Source organism: Carassius carassius, chromosome 42 (assembly GCF_963082965.1).
Source record: "Carassius carassius chromosome 42, fCarCar2.1, whole genome shotgun sequence".
NCBI lineage: Eukaryota > Metazoa > Chordata > Actinopteri > Cypriniformes > Cyprinidae > Carassius > Carassius carassius.
Window position 1 is genome coordinate 7,648,151 of NC_081796.1, and position 21,160 is coordinate 7,669,310.

The window sequence follows — 21,160 nt, forward strand, 5'->3', positions numbered from 1 at the left end:
ACTGCTGACTTGACAGTTGTCCAAAAGACAAACATTGACACCTTGCACAAGGAGGGCAAGACACCCAAGGTCATTGAAAAAGAGGCTGGTTGTTCACAGAGCTCTGTGTCCAAGCACATTAATAGAGAGGCGAAGGAAAGGAAAAGATGTGGTAGAAAAAAAGTATATAAGCAATAGGGATAACCGTACCCTGGAGAGGATTGTGAAACAAAACTCTTACAAAAATGTGGGGGAGATACACAAAGAATGGACTGCAGCTGGAGTCAGTGCTTCAAGAACCGCACAGATGTATGCAAGACATGGGTTTTAGCTGTCGCATTCCTTGTGTCAAGCCACTCTTGAATAACAGACAGCGTCAGAAGCGTCTCGCCTGGGCTAAAGACAAAAAGGACTGGACTGCAGCTGAGTGGTCCAAAGTTATGTTCTCTGATGAAAGTAAATTTTGCATTTCCTTTGGAAATCAGGGTCCCAGAGTCTGGAGGAAGAGTGGAAATGCACACAATCCACGTTGCTTGAGGTCCATTGTAAAATTTCCACAGTCAGTGATGGTTTGGGGTGCCATGTCATCTGCTGGTGTTGGTCCACTGTGTTTTCTGAGGTCCAAGGTCAACGCAGCCGTATACGAGGAAGTTTTAGAGCACTTCATGCTTCCTGCTGCTGACCAACTTTATGGAGAGGCAGATTTCATTTTCCAACAGGACTTGGCCCCAGCACACAGTGCCAAAGCTTCCAGTACCTGGTTTAAGGACCATGGTATCCCTGTTCTTAATTTGCCAGCAAACTCGCCTGACCTTAACCCCATACAAAATCTATAGGGTATTGTGAAGAGGAAGATGTGATATACTAGACCCAAAAATGCAGAAGAGCTGAAGGCCACTATCAGAGTAACCTGGGCTCTCATAACACCTGAGCAGTGCCACAGAATGATTGACTCCATGCCACGCCGCATTGCTGCAGTAATTCAGGCAAAAGGAGCCCCAACTAAGTATTGAGAGCTGTACATGCTCATACTTTTCATGTACATACTTTTCAGATGGCCAAGATTTCTAAAAATCCTTTCTTTGTATTGTTCTAAAGTAATATTCTAATTTTCTGAGATACTGAATTTGGGATTTTCCTCAGTTGTCAGCTATAATCATCAAAATTAAAAGAAATAAACATTTGAAATATATCTGTATGTGTGTAATGAATGAATATAATAAACAAGTTTCACTTTTTGAATTGAATTAGTGAAAAAAATCAACTTTTTAATTATATTCTAATTATATGACACGCACCTGTAGTTATAGCAACAACAATAATAATAATAATAACAACTAATAATAACAGTGGAGACAAACTGTACTGCATAATAGGTAAACAGTAAAAACAAATGTGCATGCTTTACATGTGAGAATTAATGAGGCACAGTTGAGCTTCCGTTGACCATATTTGATTTGCTTTATGTATATGCACCAATCAATGTTTATATGTGAATAAAAGCCTAAATTAAATCTGTTCATCACATGAAGCGATAAAGTCTTGGATTAAACTATTCAATTCATATAAATGACTTCTATGATGTATTTTATGAACTGTTTGAAGTGTTAACATTGAGGTTGTATGGCCTTTTAATACAGTGACCGAAATCTCATAGGTTTCATTAAAATATCTTTCTTTGTTTTTCAAATAAGTTCTTATTGGTTTGGAATGGCGTTAAGACAAGTTTCTTAAATGACAGTAATTTTTTTTTTCTTCATACCTGTAGCGTGAGATGCCCCAATCATCCTTCCACGGATCAGGCCCTCCCTCTTCTCATTACGAACTAGCTTCACTTTCTTCTGCAGGTGCTGCTTTATGTAAGAATCCAAGTCTTCCTTCAAATCATCTGTCAGACATACAAAGTAACATCTGCTGAGTCAGACATTTGGCTTACTTAATTTCTTACCCTCATTTCACACACTCATCCTTTCTAGCTAACATTTTACAAGCAATAGTTAATTCCAAAGGATCTGAAAGCTTAAAGTCACACTAGAATTTTGACAGGTGCTCTAAACACAGTTAAACGTGTTTAAAAGATGATTTATTGACCAAATGATTTGGTACACATACACAAAGATCTAATTCCTTGGTTGTGCGTTCAGATGGTGACATATTAAACTCTTTTACACAGTATTTTCTCTTCGGTGCTTTCCACAGTTAATAGAGTGTTGACCTATTTCTAGAGTACATTTACCCCACCCCCCCACCCCACCCCACCCCACCCAAAAAAAATGCAACTGGAATATTATTTAGTTTATCATAGAATTTTTCCCCACTTCTAGTGTAATATATTTTTATGATTATTTGCAAATCAAGTGTGTTAGTTGAGTCTCTTGTGCGACTAATTGGCATGTTTAGAGAAGTAAAGTGGCTTGCCCAATTCGCTGTGGTCGTCCACCAGAATGATCTCATGGAGCAGATAGTTTGGTGTGCGATCTAGCACACTGTGAACCGTCCTAAGGAGAGCAGAGAATGCCTCATTGTAGAAGCAGATCACTATGCTAGCTGTGGGCAAGGCCACGGGATAGATCCGATCTCTGCACCTGTTGGGTACAGTTCATGTGATGATTTACAGCAGTATCACAAAAACACATGTCCCATCCCCTCCATTTACACAACACAGCATGTTTTACACAATACCATTTGTACCTTGACCTCATAAAATGCTAATTTCTCTATATTGTAAAAAAATGGTCTACAAACCCGATTCCAAAAAAAATGGGACACAGTACAAATTGTGAGTAAAAAAAGGAATGGAATAATTTACAAATATAATAAACTTATATTCTATTCACAACAGAATAAAGATAACATATCTAATGTTGAAAGTGAGACATTTGGAAATGTAATGCCAAATATTGTCTCATTTTGGATTTCATGAGAGCTACACATTCCAAAAACATTGGAACAGGTAGCAATAAGAGGCTGGAAAAGTTAAATGTACATAGTCAAGTCAAGTCACCTTTATTTATATAGTGCTTTAAACAAAATACATTGCGTCAAAGCAACTGAACAACATTCATTAGGAAACAGTGTGTCAATAATGCAACATGATAGTTAAAGGCAGTTCATTATTGAATTCAGTGATGTCATCTCTCTTCAGTTTAAATAGTGTCTGTGCATTTATTTGCAATCAAGTCAACGATATCGCTGTAGATGAAGTGACCCCAACTAAGCAAGCCAGAGGCGACAGCGTAAAGGAACCGAAACTGCATCAGTGACAGAATGGAGAAAAAAACCTTGGGAGAAACCAGGCTCAGTTGGGGGGCCAGTTCTGCTCTGGCCAGTAGTTCAATTCCAGGCTGCAGCAAAGTCAGAAGAATCATCTGTTTCCTGTGGTGTTGTCCTGGTGGTCGTCTGAGACAAGGTCTTTACAGGGGATCTGTATCTGGGGCTCTAGTTGTCCTGGTCTCAGCTGTCTTTCAGGGATGTAGAGGTCCTTTCTAGGTGCTGATACACCATCTGGTCTGGATACATACTGTATAAGGAACAGCTGGAGGATCAATTTGCAACTTATTAGGTCAATTGGCAACATGATTGGATATAAAAAGAGCCTCTCAGAGTGGCAGTGTCTCTCAGAAGTCAAGATGGGCAGAGGATCACCAATTCCCCCAATACTGCGGCAAAAAATAGTGGAGCAATATCAGAAAGGAGTTTCTCAGAGAAAAATGCAAAGAGTTTAAAGTTATCATCATCTACAGTGCATAATATCATCCAAACATTGTTCGTGAACACAATCCACCATGCCATTCGCCGTTGCCGGCTAAAACTCTATAGGTGAAAAAAGAAGCCATATCTAAACATGATCCAGAAGCGCAGGCGTTTTCTCTTGGCCAAGGCTAATTTAAAATGGACTGTGGCAAAGTGGAAAACTGTTCTGTGGTTAGACGAATCAAAATTTGAAGTTCTTTCTGGAAAACTGGGACGCAATGTCATCTGGACTAAAGAGGACAAGGACAACCCGAGTTGTTATCAGCGCTTAGTTCAGAAGGCTGCATCTTTGATAGTATGGGGTTGCATGAGTGCGTGTGGCATGGGCAGCTTACACATCTGGAATGGAACCATCAATGCTGAAATGTATATCCAAGTTCTAAAACAACATATGCTCCCACCCAGACGTCGTCTCTTTCAGAGAAGACCTTGCATTTTCCAACATGACAATGCCAGAATACATACTGCATCAATTACAACATCATGGCTGCGTAGAAGAAGGATCTGGGTGCTGAAATGGCCAGCCTGCAGTCCAGATCCTTCACCCATAGAAAACATTTGGCAAAGAAGACCTAAGACAGTTGAGCAACTAGAAGCCTGTATTAGACAAGAATGGGACAACATTCCTAAACTTGAGCAACTTGTCTCCTCAGTCCCCAGACGTTTGCAGAGTTTTATAAAAAGAAGCGGGGATGCCAAACAGTGGTAAACATGGCCTTGTCCCAACTTTTTTGAGATGTGTTGATGCTATGAAATTTAAAATCAACTTATTTTTTCCCTTAAAATGATACATTTTCTCAGTTTAAATATTTGATATGTAATCTATGTTGTATTCTGAATAAAATATTGAAATTTGAAACTTTCACAACATTGCATTCTGTTTTTATTCACATTTTGTAAAATGTCCCAACTTTTTTGGAATCGGGTTTTTACCCGAAACCAAAAATTCTATAATTATTTACTTACCATCATTACAAACCTATATGCTTTTGAGAAATACAAAGGGATAATTTCTGAACGATCTTTGCTTGGCTCTTTTTCGCACAATCACAGTTCAAAGTGACCACATGTGACTAACTCCATATGAAATATTGTCCTCTCATTTACAGCTCTCAAAATCTCATTCTCCATTACACATATTCAAACAGCAGCAGTTAAAAATGCCTAATGACATTACAGAGCTCCAGAGAAAAGCAATACTGTTTCTCTCACAAAACATCATATGACTTGATATATACAGTACATATGTTTTTTTGTTTTTTAATATGGTCACTAATGGTATTCACAGAAAAATAATTTATAATAAACTGTAATATTACATAAAATGTCAATACTGATTTCGTGGAGACTTTTATCAAATGATTCAACAGAGTTAATGATCTGAGCAAGTGGTTTAGCACACAGATAGATGTTCGTACTTGTCATTCCTGGTGTCGGGGACATCTCTGTGGTAGCCAAGTCGGTTACTGATGAGAACGTTGAAGGCGTGCTTATGATAGCCCATATCTCGTACCTCTTGGTCCTGCTTGTTAAAAATCATTCCTAAAATCCGAAATCAGAACACTCATACTCAAACAATGACATTTTACTCATGGCTGCCCGTTAAAAGAAAGCTACTTTTTCAGAGAATTTAGTGGAGCCCACAGTGTAGGATAGATTAGGGCTGCTCGATTATGGCAAAATCATAATCACAATTATTTTTGTCAATATTGTAATCATGATCATGTTACACCATTATAAGTGGATCACATGACCAAAACTTCATATGAGTGATTTAAATCTATCATTCTATAAATAAGGTTGCTAAGACATCTGCATTTTAAAGACCAGCAAAAAGACTGAAAAAATTCCACAACTATCAGTACAGTGGCATTCGAAAGTTTGGGAACCCCTTGCAGAATCGGTGAATAATTTTAACAAAATACGAGAGATCAAACAAAATGCATGTTATTTTTTATTTAGTACTGTCCTGAGTAAGATATTTTACATAAAAGATGTTTGCATATAGTCCACAAGACAAAAAAAATTGCTGAAATTATTAAAATAACCCCATTCAAAAGTTTGGGAACCCTTGGTTCTTAATACTGTGTGCTGTTACCTGGGTGATCCACGACTGTCTTTCTGTTTTGTGATGGTTGAGCATGAGTCCCTTGTTTGTTCCGAACAGTTAAACTGAGAACTGATCTTCAGAAAAATCCTGCAAAAAGGTCCTGCAGATTTTTCAGTTTTCCAGCATCTTTGCATATTTGAACACTTTCCAGCAGTGACTGTATGATTTTTAAGATCCATTTTTTACACTGAGGACAATTGAGGGACTCAAACACCACTATTAAAAAAGGATCAAACATTCACTGATGCTCCAGAAGGAAACAAGATGCATTAAGAGCTGGGGGGTGAAAACTTTTGGAATTTGAAGATCAAGGTAAATTGTACTTAATTTGTGTTCCAGGAAACACAAGTATCTTCTGTTGCTTATGAAGGGCAGAACTAAATGGACAAACACATTATATTACAACAAAATAAGAATAATTTGGACATCTTCATCGTGTTCAAAAGTTTTCACCTCTAAACTCTTAATGCATCTTGTTTCCTTCTGGAGCATCAGTGAACGTTTGAACCTTTTCAAGTGCCTCAATTGTCCTCAGTGTGAAGAGATGTATATCAAAATCATACAGTTACTGCTGCAAAGGGTTCAAATATGCAAAAGAAGCTGGAAAACTGAAGAACCTGCAGGACCTGAAGGATTTTTCTGAAGAACAGTGTTCTGTTTAACTGTTCAGAACAAACAAGGGACTCATGCACGGCCATCATAAAACAGAGACAGTCGTGGATCATCCAGGTAACAGCACACAGTATTAAGAACCAAGGGTTCCCAAACTTTTGAATGGGGTTATTTTAATAATTTCAGCATTTTTTTGTGTGTGTTGTGGACTAAATGTAAACATCTTTCATGTACAATACCTTACTCAGGACAGTACTAAAAAAATAACATGCATTTAGTATGATCTCTCTTATTTTGATAAAAATATTAACATTTTCACAGATTCTGCAAGGAGTTCCCAAATTTACAAATAAAAAATACATTTATTTACAAATAAGACAAATAAAGTTCTTATTAAAAATAAAGAATTATTGAAAATAATTAACCTGTCAGTTATACAACAAAAACAAAGGACAAATACAATACAATACAAAAAAAAGATACAAATAGTGCAAGTCTAAAATATTCAGCTAACAGCCTACTAGAGACATTGAATGATTGAACGTAAAATAAAACAGCAGTCATCACTGTTTAATTCTTATAAATATTAGCCAACTGTCATTTTAAGAACCACATGGATCCAATTTACTGTTATGCACGTTTTTTCAGTCTCAACTTTTTATGTTCATATGTTACATAACCAGCGGCCGATAGCTTTTGGCTTCAGCCTGACACCTGTAGAGCTCATTACTGTAAATGAGCAGCACTGGCTCTTTTTCTCACTTGCTGATAGTAATGTGTTAATGTAACGTAATGCGATTGTTATTTGTAAATAATATGATCACTGATCATAATCTATATGTGCTCTGTTTGACAGAAATCTGGCTAAAAGCTGATGATTACATTATTTTAAATGAGTCCACCCCCCAAGATTACTGTTATAATCATGAGCCATGTCCAAAAGGCAAAGGGGGAGGTGTTGCTTCAATTTATAACAATGTTTTCAGGATTTTTCAGAGGGCAGGCTTCAAGTATAACTCGTTTGAAGTAATGGTGCTTCATATAACATTATCCAGAGAAACAAATGTTAATGATAAATCCCCTATGATGTTTGTACTGGCTACTGTATACAGGCCACCAGGGCACCATACAGACTTTATTAAAGAGTTTGCTGATTTTACATGCGAGTTAGTGCTGGCTACAGATAAATTTTTAATAGTTGGTGTGGTGATTTTAATATCCATCTTGATAATGAAAAAGATGCACTGGGATCAGCATTTATAGACATTCTGAACTCTACTGGGGTTAGACAACATGTCTCAGGACCTACTCATTGTCGAAATCATACTAGTGATGCACCGAAATGAAAATTCTGCGCCGAAACCGAAAATTTAGGATGCACTTGGCCGAAAACCGAAACTGAAGCCGAAAATGGCTTCTTTTAAAAACGTATATATATATTGCTTGGATTTAATGGATCTGAATTGAAAAATCACAATATAATAATCAAACTTTTATTAACAGTTACATAACAAAACATAAAATATTTTTAACAATAAATATAAATAATAATTATTCTTCAAGTTTTATGTTCCATCAAATAAAATAGTTTTTTAAAAATTGTGCAAAAAAAATCCACAATTTTGGAGATTTTTGCAGAACAAATGCTACATATTGCAACTTTGGTGTCCTCTCGTATAGGGCTGTCACTTTTGTGAAAAAAAAATCCTGTCCGATTTTTGAGACATAGGCAAAGTGTTCATTGAATCGTTAGTAAATTGCCTATATTTGGCGTTGATCCGTTTTTCAATGCCAAATATAGGCAAATCCACCGACAACTAAACAGGCATTAGGGCGAACGTAAAGAGGGCGCTTGAGACGCGCACAAGTCAGCAATGTGGACTGCCATAACATCAATGAAAAACATTACTGAAGGCTACATTGATATTATGCACTAATAGGCTGCGTGTGTGTGTGTCAGAACCTGCAGTTGCTGTGTGACGCGCGTTCGCTGCGAGCGTATAGTGGCGAGCTGGACGCGCTCCGAGAGAAGGCCGTTAAAATCGATTCCCTATTTTCGTTTTCGAAACTTGTGTTGGTTGGTCCGATCGATTGTGCAGCTTTTGTGACAAGCTTTTTTTGATTGTGACAGCCCTTTGACATGCTTAATCTTTGATAGGCAGATGCGTGATAACAGCTCGACCGTGAGTGAAACCTAAGCGCTTGCTCACGGATGGGAGGGGCGGGTGACATTCATTTTCGGTTTACGTTTTCGGCTGTTTTTTTTATTTCGGCCCGAAACCGATAATGCCATTTTGGCCGAAAATTTTCGGCGGCCGAAATTTCGGTGCACCCCTAAATCATACTGTAGATTTAATACTGTCACATGGAATTGATGTTGACGGTGTTGTAATTATGCAGCCAAGTGATGATATCTCAGATCATTATTTAGTTTTGTGCAAATTTCACATAGCCAAAACTGTAAATTCTACTTCTTGTTACAAGTATGGTAGAACCATCACTTCTACCACAAAAGACTGCTTGGTAAGTAATCTTCCTGATGTATCCCAATTCCTTAGCATATCCAAATATTCAGAACAACTAATGTAACAAAATCTATGGACTCTCTGTTTTCTAGCATTTTAAATACAGTTGCTCCTTTACGCTAAGGAAGGTTAAGGAAAACAGTCGGAAACCATGGTATAATGAGCATACTCGCACCCTAAAGAGAACAGCCCGGAAAATGGAGCGCAGCTGGAGGAAAACAAAACTAGAGGTATTTCGTATTGCTTGGCGGGAAAGTAACCTTTCCTACAGAAAAGCATTAAAAACTGCTAGATCCAATTACTTTTCGTCTCTTTTAGAAGAAACAAACATAACCCCAGGTATTTATTCAATACAGTGACTAAATTAACCAAAAATAAAGCATCAACAAGTGTTTACATTTCCCAACATCACAGCAGTAATGACTTCTAAAATCGATACTATTGGGGATAAAATTGTAACCATTCAGCCGTCAGCTACAGTATCGCATCAGACAGTGTACTATAGATCCCCTGAGGAACAGTTCCACTCATTTTCTACTATAGGAGAGGAAGAATTGTATAAACTTGTTAAACTATCTAAACCAACAACATGTATGTTAGACCCTATTCCATCTAAGCTCCTAAAAGAGGTTCTTCCAGAAGAATCCTTTTCTGACTATTATTAATTCCTCATTGTCATTAGGATATGTCCCCAAAACCTTCAAACTGGCTGTTATTAAGCCTCTCATCAAAAAACCACAACTTGACCCCAAAGAACTAGTTAATTATAGACCGATCTCGAATCACCCTTTTCTGTCCAAGATACTTGAAAAGGTAGTATCCTCACAATTATATTCCTTCTTAGAGAAAAATGGTATCTGTAAGGATTTCCAGTCAGGATTTAGACTGTATCATAGTACTGAAACTGCTCTCCTTAGAGTTACAAATTACCTGCTCTTATCATCTGATCGTGGTTGAATCTCTCTATTAGTGCTATTGGATCTTAGTGCTGCGTTCAACACTATTGACCACAACATTCTTTTTGCATAGACTAGAACACTTTGTAGGCATTAATGGAAGTGCATTAGCATGGTTTAAATCATTCTTATATGACCCCCATCAATTAATAGCAATGAATGAAGAGGTATCTTATCGACCACAAGTGCAGTATGGAGTACCTCAAGGCTCAGTACTAGGGCCATTATTCTTCACGCTTTACATGTTACCCTTGGGAGATATCCTCAGGAAACATGGTCTCAGCTACGTTTCTAGCATTTGTAAAACTGCATTTTTCCATCTCAAAAATATATCTAAATTACGGTCTATGCTCTCAATGTCAAATGCAGAAATGTTAATCCATGCATTTATGACCTCAAGGTTAGATTATTGTAATTCTTTATTGGGTGGTTATTCTGCACGCTTAGTAAACAAACTCCAGTTAGTCCAAAATGCTGAAGGCAAATGAGAAAGTATTATAATGTTTGCATTTCTATTACTAATAATTAGGGCTGCACGATATTCGAAAAAATGACATTGTGACATTTTATTTTTCTGAAATATATATTGGGATATGAAATCTAATAAAAAAAAAAAAATTCTTACAAACAAAAATGGGGTGAGTACACTTCATTTAATCATTTAACATCTCATATTAAATGATTTAAACATCGACACCATCGTGTCAACTGATTAATATGCGCGAGGGAGAGAGAGCAAGACAGCGCTCGTTTTGTTTGAAGACGGTGACCGTGCGGCCGGGGCTCCCTCACTCTCTCTCTTTCGAGCACTCTCTCGTGCGCGCTCTCTCTCTCTCTCTCTCTCTCTCTCTCTCTCTCTCTCTCGCACGCTCGGTCTCTCTCTCTCGCGCACTCTCTCTCTCTCTGCCCTGTTAAACTGACAGGACTTAAAAACACATGCAAATGATAAACTTTCACTCTATGATGGTTAAGCTGTGCAATTAATCCACGAATCACATTCGTCAAGGGCCAGGGAGCAGCTGGCCTGTACAGTTAATGAATAAAGGATCACTACGACAGCCTACATCGCACATCCTGCGATGTGATTATCGTGGACTCGTACATCGCGATAGCGATGCTTAAATAACACATCGCGCAGCCCTACTAATAATACAAAAGCAATCGTTATAACACTTTGTGTACATTTTAATTCCTTTGTTTAACCATCCTATCTAATTATTAGACAGACTTCCATATTAGACAGAACTGTTAATGACGATGGCAAACGAGAGGGAAAATTTGAGCACTGTGTTCACAGGCGCTGTTGCTCTCAGCGCCGTCAAAATAAAAGTCCAGCCTTGAACGCATCTGCCAAGCAGAAAAACTAATCGGCAGATGCCGATATTTGAAAAATACCAAATATCAGCTGATATATTGGCCTTAGTGATAAATCGGTTGACCACTAATGTTAACGGATTAGAGAGTTTACACTGCACGCGGTTGTGGTCTGGCAAGTCATACCAGAAGCGGCGTGTCTGCAGCAGTGCAGCAATCATTTATGAATGCACCTATTTTTGCTGTGCTGCATGCGCTGAATTAAAGTGACAGCGCAATGTTCACAGTAAAAACAAACATGGATTGACACAGAAATGTAGTTATTTCACAATAAATGTATATAATCAAAGTCTACTGTTTCACAGTCTACACTTGAATTTTTGGCTAGGTTGAAAACAAGAAAAAGAACACTTTTAGATAAACAAGGCAACATAATAGATGCACTTGTGGGCAGAATATCAAAGTTCTTTAAGACCCTGCGGGATTGCTTGTAGTAAAGATCTAAGTGAAAAAGAAAAAAGAAAAGAGCCGATTGTTTCTGTCAGTGGTGAATTTTAATTTAAAATGTTTGTGATAGCCTTACAAAAAACTAGGCTATTTGCTGTGTTTAAATGTGTTGCAACCTGCTTTAGCAACTTAATATAGAGCCAAATGCATGAATAATAGACTGTTATACTTTAGACTACATCCTTATAGAAAATAATATGTTGTTTATATTTATCAAATTTAAACAAGTGTCTATGAAAGATTGTATTACTGTACTGTAAAAAAAGAGGATAACAATGCTGAAAAAGCTATTTCAATAACAACATTTGGATCTGAAATCCAAATAATGGATAAACGTTGTGTTTGTGGTAAGCAGCCGCGGATCAGTAGCGGACTGCAAACGTGGCCTGTGTGAAAGCAAAACGAGTCCATGCTGCTTTCTCATTTTACTTTCACACAGGACTGCATATGCACTGCAGACTTCAGATACCAACATGGACAGGATACAAGACACATCCTCATTCTTGAAAACCAGTAACAAATGTAAACTATAATCCAGATTTCATGCTTGTTGCTTTTATGGCACCCTGGGCAAACCCCTCTTGAGCACCCCACCCACCAATTCCAAAATTTTTCTTGATTTTATGTTTATTTCATTGTTTTTAATGCTTGAAAGCTTTTTTTTGTTTGTTTGTTTGTTTTGTTTTTTTGCTTTTCAGATGGAAAATGTCAAACCGCATACCGTATAGATTTAGAATAAAACTACTCAATCTTCACTGTTCAAGTGTAATGTAAATAAACACTGCACCAACCACATTTGTGAGGTTATTTTCTGGCAGATAAAATCATAAAACCATCATAAACAACAATACTACTGTGTTGAGTTGCTGCTTGATGTCCAACATAAAATCAAGATCAGATCAGCAGCCCTCTTCTCCTCACATTATGTCTATAAAGAGCACAAATTTCAAATGGAAAGATACTAATTGATTGATAGTTGAAGTGTCTACTAACCCAGCTCTGGAGAAAGGTCCAGCTTGAGAGTCTCCACTGCACGTCCTTTGTGGACTTGACTGCCATCTCTGCGCAGGACTGCTGGGCCACGGGTGAAACGAGACTGAAAACGGTGCTGCCCCTGGACGGGCACATCTTTAAAGGACAAACGGCTTTCCTGGCTTAGGTTGAAATACAGGAAGAGTAGAACTGACCAGGTCACGGAGGTGAAGAGGCAACCATAGCAAAAGTAGCGCAGAGTGACGCTGCCCATGGTAACACTAGCATCCTCGATAGGCCATTAGTAGGCCCCTGAAAAACAGCAATGACATCTTAAGAAATTAAGTAAAAGTTAAAAATTATTTGAAATCCTTTGTAGATATTAGGGGGGGAACAATACACCAATGCCACAGTTCGCTTCATATCACTGTTTTGGGGCAACAGTTTGGTTTGGCTCAGTTCTGTTTGCTGTGGTGGTAGGGTTCATGACATGGCATGAAGCAATGCTACAGAACACTAGATTTACTTTTTAACTTAATAATAACAACAACAACAACAACAATTGCTCTCTGTTAGTTCATGTTAGTTCATGCATTAACAAATTAAACTTTAAAAACCGCAGTTTTTCAAAGTGTTCCCAAAAAAATCTATTGCCTTAAAAAAATAAAAAGATAATGCACTAAATAATGCAACCAACTCATTGGACAACATTACTTAGGCTACATAAAAAAAAACGCATGTGCCATGGATAAATAAAATGGAGTAGCCAATATGGAAATGATTTTATCTGTTTAGATCAAGCCACATGCTATAATGTCATGGTTATTAATGTTCTGCATTTTTGTTTTGAGCTGCGCGTGCTGAAGGGGAGACTGGGTTTGGTTGTAACGCTTTTTGTTTCAGTATCTGTAACAGAATTTTTGAGGTAGAGTGCTCAAACTTTTATAAAAAGCACACACATTTGTTTACTACAAAAGGCACCAATTCAAACCTCTGCAAGAACATCTCAGCCCTTATAAGTTGATGTCAAATACATGGTGTGCCTTTGTTCCAATCAACCCAACTAGGGCAAGTTATTACAATTAGACAAAAGAAGCAAAAACAGCAGTGACAAAATGGTTTATTGAAACAATATCTCACTTTCTGTGACTGATGATAGCTCAAATTCACTTTATGTCTAGAAGAAACTTCCTTAATGAACACTCAACTCCAGTGAACCCAGGCTCTCAATCAGAATCTCACAATGGTGAAAAATCTATGTTTTTAACCTTAGAGTGTAGGCTTTGTCGACTCTGAGATTGCATAGGGCACATTTTACCCACTCTTACTTTGGCTTTAAGTTGCCAAATGTCTCCATATAGACTGACTTCAACTGTCTTCTCAGTCGTATGTAAGGGGATGCTAAGATGTGTTACAACTTGCCCCACACCTGTCACCCAGTGTTTATCTAGCTGTATTAGCATAATGGTTTGAAATTTGAAGTCTAATAATGCATCACATTTGCCTGAGAATCTACAGTTTATTCTAATGTAAGTTATTTATAGTTCAGGCTCACTGTTTTGCATCACAGGAATGCCAAAGACCCGTGTCATTCTTCAAACCCATCCATGATCCTCAGTAACAGAAGAACCCATTCGAAATCTGAACCCAGTGAATGCAATCGTATGGAATTACAGCAGCGCTCTTGTGAATGTCTAATTTATGCTCGGGTCCTGACACAACATATTCAATAATAAATGATCTTGCTGTGTCATCACATAAAAAGGATTGCAGTATTTGTAATAATTCTCTTTATCTAGTCTAACTTAACTAATGACAGACCAATATGTTGGCCAGGATAATTTATCAGCTGATGTTTAGACATTTTCAGATCATCATCATCATCATCAGATAAACATGCACACTTAAGTGGACGTGAAATGAATTGGGATAGAACCAGAAGTTACGAGGAGCGAGTCAGGTCAGATCAGAAGTTATTAATCTAGATCAAGTCGAGTGAAGTTTTAAGGGCATATCGTTGGTGAAGGTATGCGTTTGCTTGAATATGGACTTTATGAAAGACAGAACTCAAATAATCACCCATAACATTACGTTCTTTAAACATCAGACACGCAAAGCGAATAGTGGCCTTTGTCTCATACAAAAGCTGTCTACAGTGACGTTACACAGACAACATCACAGATGTCTCAATCTAGACAGCATTCCTGGTTTCGATATCATCAGGCGACCTTTATCACACATCACGTCAAAGAATCACAGATCGTTTCTAAAGAAGAAGAAGAAAATAACTAAAGCGGTTTCTAAATAGTGCCTAATGTGTCCCAACATACTGCTGACTCGGAAACGCACCAAAACCCCTCTTATTTGTAAAGCTCCTCTGACGCCCAAACATGATGTCTATGTAGTCGGCTCACTAGGACGCAGGGACTATGAGCTTCGAGCTAACCCGAACTGAACAATATTTGCTATATTGTAACCTGCCACTGATCCAAACCTCTCTAAAGTGTTTACTATCTTGTAATATTTTCAGTGTGGTGCAGTAACTCACTCGCCGATGAAGAGGTCTTTCACTGTTCCATTCCTCTCCAGCGCTCAGGGCTGCTGACCGTTACTCGCTGGTGACGAGGAGCGGTGCGCGCTGCGCGTGACTGACTCTATTGCCGCCTGCTGGCCGAGATTCAAAATGACACCATCTGCACAACGATGACTGCTGTGCTCTTTCTTTTTTATTGAAAAAAATAAATAATAAAATAAAAATAAAAATAAATACATAAATAAAACCCACTGAGAAATAACAAAAACACAAGCATACAAAAACAACATCAAAAACAATAGAGGACAAGTCAGACATAAATAAATAAATAAATAAATAAATAAATAAATAAATAAATAAAAATAAGTGGGGACAAATAAATAAATAAAGGAAAAAAATAACATAGGCAAGAGTGGAAAATTATACAAGATTAGACATTGGAAGCAATGTTTATTTATTTTTTTTAGTTTATTTTTTTTAAATAATAATATTATGCCCATCAAAGTCAAAACGTAATAATTATAATGAACCAGAAAGATTGACAATAGTGGGTTTTTACCCCCCATAAAATAATAATAATAATAATCTGTGATTAAACAATTTGAGAAGTATAATAAAAAATTAACAATGTATTTAATATGAGAGTTAGTTATGAAAAAATGATATCAAGTGTTAATAGATATTCGGACATTTGTTTTTTGTTTTTCTTTCTGAGTACATAACTCATTCCAAAAAAAAAACAAAAAAAACATTAACACACATTCGCAAAAAAAAAAAGAAGTAAAATGTTCTCTTCTATTACAGAAAGTACAACCTTTTTCAATATTTTAGATATACATATTAAGTACTGTACTGTATATCTGCACTGTGTGTATACTTTCTTTTGCACTGGAAGCTCCTGTCACCCAGTCAAATGTAGTGTGTGTGTAATTATACTTGGTAATAGCTCCTGATTCTGATTTTTCTTTCTTTCTTTCTATTTCCATTTGTTGGATTGTTATTTCTGCCTGGCCTAGACAGTACCAAGACCATCTTTTTTACATTCACCTTTTGGCATTCAAGTTCACTACTAGAAATGTGGCTTCTTCTTAGGCGTTAGCTACAGCTGCACCTTTGGTTGTCATTTGTATCTTCCTTTCATCAAAAGCCCACCCTAACTGTCCCAGTATTTTGAGGTTAAAAAAAGGCTGAGCTATTTACTTATAATGGGTACTGTAAGTATTTCAGAAACAAGACACTTTAATCTTTAAGAATAAACACAGAGACACATCATGCTGAGCTAAATTATTATTGGTTAACTTTTAGGATCCAGACATATTAACACTCAACACACAAAAACACACAATTAAAGTAAATATGTAAATATTGTAGTTTTACTGTAACAATAATTTCCTGCTTCTGTGAAGTAACAGTGTGTGGTCATATAACTGCAGTAAATTGTAGAAATTATACTACTAAAATTGCCGTGACAGTATGGAAATGACTGAAATTAGAACTAAAATCTAAATTAAAAGTGCACGCTACCTTAACATGGCTTCTCTTAGCACTTTCATTATTAGTGAACAACTGCATTAGATTTAAAAATAGTAATACAAATAAATGAAAGGCAAGAAAGCAAGAATACAATGTTATTTGTTTTCTCGGAGCAGCCAAAACCATGTTTTATCTTTAAATAAAGTAAAGGAAAACACCCAAATGACTCGCTACCCTGACTATCGAGCAGGGAGCGCACCATGAATATCACATTACCTGGCCTTAATGGTTATCTGTTAGTGGGTGAAAATAACAATGAAAGAAAAATGTGGTTGTGTGTGTGACAGAGGTTCAGCTATACCCTGCCGTTTTTCTTTTTTAGAAAAATTCCCTTTATTTTATTAAATATGAAACATAAAATACATATAAATTATGATATAGCTACAATTGGTGGTTAGATGCATCTCTGTTTTGACACTGAAAATAACAACTGTTTCCTAAAAGAAAAAAATTCTTGTGATGTTCTGCTTCATCTCTGATTTGGCTAATGAGTAAAAAGTATTTATTGAGTATTAAACAAATGGCTATAATTGAATAAAAGAGAAAAAATACTTCTGTAACCATAGACTGTGAAAAGCCATTTGTTTGAGAGCTAAATTGGAACTACATTGGAAATATTTACTAATTATTTACTAAATATTAACTAATTTGCTTATTTTGACACCAAATACATAATAAAATCAGACAATATATTACGTTTAAATTCGGCAGAAATATGTGTAATGCCCACACCAGCAGAGGGAGCCATCGCCCGAATACTGACTGTGTGCTCACTCTACAGTCATGGCCAAAAGCTTTGGCAGTGACATACATTTTGTGTTTTGCAAAGTTTGCTGCTTCAGGTGTTGTGGTGTTCATTCACATTGTTTCTAGATTATTGTGTAGAGTGATCATTTTAAATAATAGCCCTAAATCTTAATTTGAAGCTTTAAAAAATGAACTTTTCTCACACACACACACACACACACACACACAAAATAACAGTTTTTTGATCCTGACACAAAATGACCAGCTAGAATGCAGCACGTGAAAGTGTGAATGAGTAATAATCAGGTGAAATCACTATCATACTAAATATTTTGTAAGAGAAGACTGATTGCTGTTATAGGAGGGAAGAAGTGCTTCCAATCATTATGTTCTTGTTAGCAGTGGTTACCTCCAAAGAAATACATGCAGCCATCACCGCTTTGTATCAAAATGGTTTCACATTCAAGGAAATTGCTATACAGAATATTGCACCTTAAAAATATCCATTTACCAGATCATCAAGAACTTCAAGGAGACAGGTTCGACTGCAGTGAAGAAGTCTTCAGGACATCCAAGAGTGTCCAGCAAGCACCAGGACCATCTCCTTCTGAGAAGTCAGCTATGGAATCGTGTCACCACCAGTGCAGAACTTGCTCAGGAATGGCAGCAGGATGGTGTGAGAGTATCTGCACGCACAGTGAGGCCAAGACCTTTGGACAACAGCCTGGTGTCAAGAACTTCTCTCCAAGAAAAACATATAATGACAAACTGAAATTCTGCAGTAAGTAGAAGGACTTGACAGCAGAAGACTGGTGAAAAGTTATTTTCTCTGATGAAGCTCCCTTCTGACTGTTTGGGACATCTGGAAAATCGATTGTTTGTCGAAGAAAAGGTGAACACTAGCTGTCCTGAGTTGTGCTAACAGTGAAGCATCCTGAGATCATCCATGTGTGGGGTTGCTTTTCAACTAAGGGAGTGGGCTCTCTCATAATTCTGCCCAAAACAATGCCAGGAATAAAGAATGGCATCAAAATATCCTGTAAGAGCAACTTCTTCCTACAATCCATAAGCAATTTGGTGATGATCCATGGATTTTGCAGCATGATGGAGCACCAGGTCACAAAGCAAGAGTGATAAAGAAGTGGCTCAAAGATCATTGCATTGAAATGTTGGATCTGTGGCCTGGCAACTCTTCAGATTTCAATCACAATGAGAACCTGTGGTCAGTCTTCAAAAGGCAAGTGGACAAGCAGGAACCCACAAATTGTGATCAACTCCAAGAACTAATAAGGCAAGAATGGATCACCATCAGATCCATACCAGAGCGAATTGCAGAAGTTATGAAGAACAAGGGGTCAACACTGTAAATACTGACTCATATTTTTTGCCAATAAAAGACTTTAAAACTTATGATATGTGTATCATTGCTTTCAGTATACCATAGAAACATGTGGGAAAATAATCTACAAGTACTGAAGCAGCAAACTTTGCAAAACACAAAATGTATGTCACTGCCAAAACTTTTGGCCATGACTTACAGATAAGGCAGCCTTTTAGCATTACCCTATTGACTTGGCTGCCTGTCTGGAGTGTTTATTGTGTTTGACCACCTTGCCTTCCCTCATGACTCTTGCCTCTGGGTTATCCCTTTGCCTGCTTGCAATTTAAATTTATTACTGTGGTTTTGACCCTTTGCCTGGCTTTGCGTTTCTGATTGTTGGACTGTCCTTATTAGCCACCTATGAATCCAGCAGAAGTTTCCAAACTTCAAGCGGCGTTCACTTATCACAGTGTACTGCTTAAAGTATATCAGGAACAGCTTGACAAGCTCCAGTCTGCCAACAAATATCTGACCCACTACATTTGATCGCGTCCTGCACCCATGCCACAAAACATCTCTGCTAAGCTTTGCTATGCCTGATAAGTTTGACGGTTCATCTGAACATGGCAGAGGCCTTGTTTGCCAGGTGGAGATTTTTATGTATTTATTTTTATTTTTTGATAACCAGAAGGACAACATTTTTTTCAGATATTCAGAAAATTTGAACTATTTAGAACTTTCTATGACTACTCCATTCAACAGCTACAAGATGTGTTCAAATATCCTGCTGGGGGAAAGGATATAGCAATGCTACTGCTTCAAATGTCTCAGGGTAAGAATGTCAAATATTTGAAGTGCTTCAACTTCATATTGGTTTGTTCTATAAAGAGGCCATCTCCTATGTTATTAACTCACCTAGACATGAAATCATCCTTTGCTTTCCCTGGTTATCTATCCATGGCCCAGGTATCACCTGGCTCTCACTGGTCTGATTTTTGCCTAACCCATTGCATGTACTGCACCGTGGTCAAGCCATGCCTCACTACAAGCACTGAAATCCCAGTCACCAAGCAATCCACAAAGATTCTAGCCTCTTGTATTGACTTCACCAAAGTGTTTAGTAAAACCAAGGCCACACAACTACCACCTTATTGACCATGGGACTGTACCATTGACCTGTTGCCCAATGCCATGCCCCCTAAACAAAGTGTAATCTCTGTCACGTAGTGAAACTAAATCTATGGAGTATATCGAAGAGACCATGAATTCTAGTTTTATCTGCCCTTCCACTTCCCCAGCTACTGCAGGTATTTTCTTAAAAGAAAAAAAGTTGGAGGCTTTTGCCCATGTATTAATTACAGGGAATTGATTAACATAAGAGTCAGGTTCGGTTATTCCCTTCAACTGGTTCCTGCAGCCCTTGAACAACTATATGAACACAAGATCTACACAAAACTTGATCTTAGGAGTGCTTAAAACTTGATTCAAATTCATTTAAGGGATGAATGGAAGAATGGAAGACTGTCTTCCTCACCACTGGTAGAGCTACGAGGACCTGGTCATGCCCTATGGACTTCTTAATGCCCCTGCAGTCTTTCATTCCTTTATCAATTATTTATTATTTTTTTTGACCTCCTGAACAGTACATAGTGGCCTACATTTAATAAATTTTTAATATATTCCAAGTCTGAAGCCGACCACATAAGCCACGTAAAGACATTGCTCTCCCATCTATTGAAGAACCAGCTGTATGTTAAGGTTCAGAAGTGTGAGTTCCATGTTCAACAATAACCTTCTCAGCATATAACATCAGCCATCAAGGTGTAGCGATGAACAAAAACCTGCTAAGTTTAAATGGTCTGAAGAAGCTACCAAAGTTTTCAGTAAACTCAAGGACAGTTTTACGACAGCTACAATCCTTAAGCATCCTGATCCCAAAACCTGGTTCAACTGTGGTTGAAGTTGACACCTCTGATTGTGGGATTGGAGCCGTGCTCTCACAATGTCACGGTCAACTACCCCTGCACATTTTTCTCAAGGAATCTGACCTTAGCCAAGCGTGGTTATGATGTGGGAAATAAGAAACTGTAATCAATGAAGCAGCCATTGAAGAATAGAGGCATTTGCTCGAGGGGCCATTCATCCCTTTCAGGTGACCACAGATCACAAAAACCTGAAGTACATTAAAAGTGCCAAAACAGCCATCTACAGACCTGGCAGCAAGAACAATAAGGTGGATGCCTTTTCCAGACATCATGATCCCCCTGCTGAAAGTATCTCACCTGAGTCTTTTTTTTT

General features: G+C 37.6%; 1 protein-coding gene across 1 annotated transcript in view; it reads right to left on the minus strand.

Annotated features, from left to right (window-relative positions):
* LOC132124494 (polypeptide N-acetylgalactosaminyltransferase 11-like) overlaps positions 1–15,434 on the minus strand; it is a 32,916-nt gene extending 17,482 nt beyond the window's left edge. The window contains exons 1-5 of the mRNA XM_059535553.1: positions 15,277–15,434; positions 12,750–13,040; positions 5,151–5,274; positions 2,398–2,564; positions 1,742–1,867 (exon numbers count right to left, since the gene is read on the minus strand). Of these exons, the coding sequence (XP_059391536.1) occupies positions 1,742–1,867; positions 2,398–2,564; positions 5,151–5,274; positions 12,750–13,002 (670 nt within the window). The 5' untranslated portion in view covers positions 13,003–13,040; positions 15,277–15,434. The remainder of the gene's footprint in view (positions 1–1,741; positions 1,868–2,397; positions 2,565–5,150; positions 5,275–12,749; positions 13,041–15,276) is intronic.
* Between the last annotated feature and the right edge of the window lie 5,726 nt (positions 15,435–21,160).